This window comes from Limulus polyphemus, unplaced genomic scaffold, assembly GCF_000517525.1.
Source record: "Limulus polyphemus unplaced genomic scaffold, Limulus_polyphemus-2.1.2 Scaffold122, whole genome shotgun sequence".
NCBI lineage: Eukaryota > Metazoa > Arthropoda > Merostomata > Xiphosura > Limulidae > Limulus > Limulus polyphemus.
Genome location: NW_013665732.1, coordinates 180,697 through 186,456, shown reverse-complemented (window position 1 = coordinate 186,456; position 5,760 = coordinate 180,697). Strand labels below are relative to the sequence as shown.

At 30.2% G+C, this 5,760-nt stretch overlaps 1 protein-coding gene across 3 annotated transcripts in view; it reads left to right on the top strand.

Moving 5' to 3' along the window:
* Positions 1-5,760, top strand: part of LOC106472631 — a 193,250-nt gene that overhangs the window by 166,029 nt on the left and 21,461 nt on the right. For all 3 annotated transcript variants that reach the window (XM_022401998.1, XM_022401993.1, XM_022401989.1), the window contains 2 exons: positions 2,277-2,341; positions 2,888-3,025. In XM_022401998.1, the coding sequence (XP_022257706.1) occupies positions 2,277-2,341; positions 2,888-3,025 (203 nt within the window). The remainder of the gene's footprint in view (positions 1-2,276; positions 2,342-2,887; positions 3,026-5,760) is intronic.

Here is a 5,760-nt window from a genome sequence, read left to right as displayed (position 1 = left end):
AGATTATCAGTAAACATTACAATGCTTCCATACGCTTAATATAATTTTTTCATGAAGTCTTAAGGTTTATAAAGCAGTGTTTTTCTCATATCCATTTTTTTCTTTTGCATGTTGCCTATCTATCATGAAAAGTAATATTCATTTTAAGATTAAAAATACTTTTATGCATCAGAAAAATTTGAAATTTCACATGTGAAATCTTTATAATCTCAAGACAGTTATTAAATGTTTCTTAAGAAAAAACTTCATATTTTATCAGTTATTGTCAGTAATTAATCTCTGTATGGCTTTGGTAGATTTGACCAATCTTGCAACCACCATAAAAAATTAGGAAATAAATATAAATTATGCCTCTTACATTCTAGAAGGAACAGAAATTAGAACACAAAAATATAAATGTTTAGACTAAATAGCTTAAATCTCATAACATTATACATTTATATATATTTATTATTTTTATTATACTGACATTTCACCCATGCCTGGCTATCAGTACAGAAGTTACAATGATGTGGCTCATGTGGTATGATAAACTGATCCAGATCAGTCTTCTTACTAGAAAATGGCCACACCCACATGTGTAAAACAGTGACATTAAATTGTTTTTATACTGTGGTTTTACTATGTAGATATATTCAAAGAAAAACCAAGATTACCAACAGAGAGGAAGGTAAGGAGAGGGAAGAAGACCACGCAATCCAAACAAGTTCTAAGTCACCTATTTTATTCTGTTGGTTTGTAATATATAACTCTTTTGGATACTTGGAGAATGTCAACCTTGTGCTTGTTTCAAAACTTGGAAACAAGCTAAGTTTATTGTATTGTTTTAATACATGCAGCTTATCTCGTTCATTGATTTATTGCAAAATCTACATAGAAAAAAACATGATGAGACAGCACAACACTGAGGATATCATAGGAGATGCTTGACTTAGTAATATTTTCTAATAAACAACAATAACTTCATGAAAATTTTTAATGTGCAGTTATATTTCTACCTTTCAAAAACAAGCATTACATGTATAATTATTTCTGAATTAGTTCACTTGTATATAAACTTTTGTCATGAAAGAGGCCATTGCATAGATAAGGGGTGACATTGTTACATCTTACAGTGCTAGTAAGTACATAAGTTATATTTATAACTGGTGAACAAATACATTTATAAACTATACATTGTACAAATACTTCATATCTTTCTAGCATTTTATAATTTGTTTTAGACAGTCTATTCTGCTAAGGGAAAGTCCAATTTTAAAAAAAAAAGTTGTTTCATATTTGTACTAGATAAGGTGTTTTGACTAAATACATTTGAATAAAAAAAATTTCCCCAGAATTTTATTAGAGAAGAAGAGCCTGTGATATTTTTTAGACAGCCCTTATTTGTTGCTTATATATAGCCAAAAAAAATAACTCTTTCAACTTTGAAAATAAATAAAGGTTGAAGAGAACTAAACATTGTATTTAGTTTGCGATCATCAGTTGCACTGGAAATGTATCTAAGAAATACTTTACAAAAACAAACAGTGGTGTAGATAGATTATGTTTAAAATGCTGCAGAAATTGTGAGAAATACACATGTATATCAGACACATCAGAGTTGTATACTAACTTTTCTTTCAGTGCAGTAGTTTGTATTTTATCTGTCTTGGCCAACTACAGTAGTTTGAATTTACTAACGACTAATTGTATTATGAACTTAATAAAGGGCTTGTACAAACCATATTATAAACACCAGCTGCAATGACTTTACTCAAGTATGTATTAATATCAAATCATCAGACCAGTTTTAATCTTTGATTGACCAATTACCAAAGTAAGTTTCTATGATATGAGATAAGAAAGGCAATAAAGAACACTCTCTCGTTCTTAACAGTTTCTCATTGGATGTTGAATACTAACAACTCTACATACCCACTTTTATCTTTACCAATCAAATTAGTTGTCATAAGATTAATTACAGTGCACTACTGATGATATGCTACCCTCTATAGTCATAAATCATTATTAGAGATGTTTTACCCTAACCCCAGACCTAGCTTCAAAGAAGAATATTTGAGAATGTGGGAAATATTTTTAATTTTTTGGCTGAACCTGATAAGAGATGTTATTTCCCAAACATAGCTTTATCCTGCATAAGTTAACAAAAAACAACGTAAGTCATTTATCTTGTTTATATTTTTATCATTAGAAATAGATGAAAAATGCTACTAGGAATGACTAGCTATTAATTTTACTTATCAGTTGGATATATATTCCTTGATTCATTGTCTTAGCTTGCCCAAGCTGTAGAGATGTTGTATGACAGGCTTGACACCATGAATGTAGACTGTATTGACAGGTGAGTTCTTGCTTTGAGGTTTTAATTGTACCAGAGGTTCTTGATATAATTCAATTTAAAAAATGTTGTGAGCATTCAGAGCATAAGTGGCCGTAATGATAGACATAAAATAGTTTGGGTAAAATAAATATTTTCTAGCAGTAAGCATTTTATATAGTGGTTTCCTAAAAGGAATTTTAACATGATGAATATATCAGTGATGCTTACTTTTACTAGTAATTACATAGATTTTAACTGTAGATGAGTATTCTGTTGAGTGGTTGTAGTTTGTGAAAATTACCTAAGTTACCCGATTCAAACTTGTGTAACAGGACATGTGCATACACAGATGAAGATACATTTGTATGTCTGCCTGAGCTCAAATCTACTTGCCATTATACATGATTCAAATGTTTCACTCAATACATACATTATTTCTAGTAAAGTTTTGTTGTAATTATAATGCATTACACAGTATATGGTATCTGCAGTGTTTTAACGGTTCTATTCTTCATGGTTTTATTAACTTGTGTGAGTCATTTGTACATTTTTCGTACTGCGTTCCAGGTTTGCAAGCTGGTTTGCCTACCATTTGAATAATTTTCAGTTCCGTTGGAGTTGGGATGATTGGAAACCTGCAGCTAACTTGGACCCTTTACACCCAAAAACGAAGTTCATGCAAAATGCTCTTCAAAAGTGCTTAAGGTATGTTGCTTTAGGTGTTCTCAGTAATATTTTGTAAAATAATTTACATTAAAAATTATAATTTATTGTAAATTTTAAAGTGTCTATTGAAACTTAAGAGTAATCTGGTAATAGTAAAGGTAAAAAAAAATTAAAATTATCTTGTATAGAAGGAATTAATTTCTTACCATTTAATATAAAAATTATTTTGATTAGTATAATATTTTCATATATTCATAGTTTTTTAACTGAATGTATTTAAATGTGGTAATCTAATAAAAAAAACTCCATAAATCAGACATCAGTCAGCATTATAACTGCAGTTGCGTATGATTCCTTTACAAAAACAGCCATTTGACAATTCTGCAGGCTTCGTTGTTTTGATCTTATATAAAAAAAGGTTTCATAAATTTACCATCTTGAATTTTAAAACATTCTACACTATAAAAAATACCCCCATCCACCTAAAAATATGTTAAAAACTAGACAAAACAACAACAGTAATTTAGTTTAAAGCAGTGAAGCATGTTTCTCTTGAGATCAACAACATTTCTGGAAGGAATAACCAAAATGTCTGTTGTTCAATGTTCAGAGTTGGTGCTTAAGAACATTGACAAATCAGTTAGAAACCATTTCTACCCTATATCAATTGCTACCTCAAATCATAGATAGGATGTACAGTAAATATTATAACAAACTTCAAATTTCTGGATGTACGAAACTGGAAATAACAAAAAAAGGAAAATAGAGAAAGAATATGTCTGCCCCATGTTTTACCATGGTCAATAAAAATAGGTAATGTGTTTAGGCAAAACTTGAATTACCAAGTAACATTTACTCCTCAATTAAAATTAAGTCATATAATTAATGGTTTGAAAGACAAAATTTGATGTACTTGTGGTCTATTAGACAGACAAGTAGGAACTTAAAATTTAGAGTAAAAGAACATCAAAATGCTATGGATAAGTTAAAAACAGGTGAATCGGCTTTTGCAGAACACGTGGTGAATTTTAAACATATTATTGATTGGGATAATGTAAAAATGTTTAAATAGTTAATGGAAAAAGTTGAATTGAATATAAGAGAATATTTAGAAATTATTAAAAACAAAATAAATTAAATAGAGATCTAGGCCCAGGAGCCACCGAAATAAATTTTTGGAAATCATTGTTGTAAATGGCTCCGTTGTACATATATGCTAATTATACACATACCTTAGGTTTATAAGCACCATTATGTGTACTTCTTGATGGATTCTCCTGAAGATGGTGAGATTATTTACACCAAAACATGTAGAGTTTTAAGTTTCTGTTAACTTGTATATTTTAACTCTTTAATCTTTACAAATAAATGATTGTGCAATTAAAAAACATTGATTTTCATTTTATTATTGTATTTAACATTTATGCACAAGAACTGTCTGCTTTATGTATTAAGCATTAGTATTGCTTATTGAAATGTAAGTTGGTATGGATAGCTAAAAATCTGTCCTTAGAGCAGATGTTAGAGAACCATGGAGTATGAAAAGGAAGATAGGTAGTGGTCAAAAAGAGAAGGATAAGGTTCGAGTCTTATAGCTACTGTTAGACCAAAGTTTGCTAAAATCTCTTTAGAACCTTTAAATTTTTTTTTCTTGGAGGTTTGCCTTCCTGTTGTACCTTTTTTACATTTTGTACACTGATTTGTTTCACAAACAGTCAGACTTAAAGTTTTGATAGTGAATAAATGTTTAAAGAAATCTATAACTTTTATTTGAAGATGTGACCTTTTGGGACACAGGTTCACCTCTATTAAATTGGAGGTACATGGGGTTGCTCCTCCTCGGCAATCTGCACCCAGATCCAAGTGTCATTGCAGGTGAGAGGCCTCCCCTGTGGGAAGGAGCAGTCCTAGTAGACACTGCAACTTTACATTTTCCCCTACTCCTCTTAGTTATGTCTCTTCTTTATAGCTTGTTTGGACATTCTCGGTCTGGGTGATTTTAGAACATCCTCATTCGATGGAGATCTTTCACCAGCTTCTTCCTGATCTGTCCATAAGACAGAATCAAGAAAAGCTGGTTCTAGATTTTGAAGCCATCTATTTTTATAGACAGATTCTGTCAGAGGCATTGAAACACAAGTATCATCTTCAGATTCCTCTGACAGAATGCCATCTTCATCAGATGAGAAAGATACATTTAAGAGAAACTGTCTCTTTTACTCACTGAGAACTTTTATTTTTCTTTAGCTTTGATTGGTTTGTTAGTTTACATTTCTAGAAGAAAAAACATTACACATATGTTACATATATTCTTTATTGTGTATTATATGTATTCTGTGATGGGCATCATAGACTTTAGTACATGTTTTAAGAAAAATAAGTTTAAGAACTTATTTCAAAATAGCAATAATCTATATACATATATATAATATATAATAATTGAAAATTGACTGTATTTTACAAAATACTACTCTACTAAAACACAGCCAAGACAAGTTACTTTGTACAGACCAAAGGTCAGTTTTATGTTACTTGATATGGTAACATGAGTGCAATAACATAGTAAAACCACAATATAAAAACAATTTAATGTCACTGTTTTACAAATGTGTGTGTGGCCATTTTATAGTAAGAAGACTGATCTGGATCAGTTTATCATACCAATAACATAGTAAAACCACAATATAAAAACAATTTAATGTCTCTGTTTTACAAATGTGGGTGTGGCCATTTTCTAGTAAGAAGACTGATCTGGATCAGTTTATCATACCAAT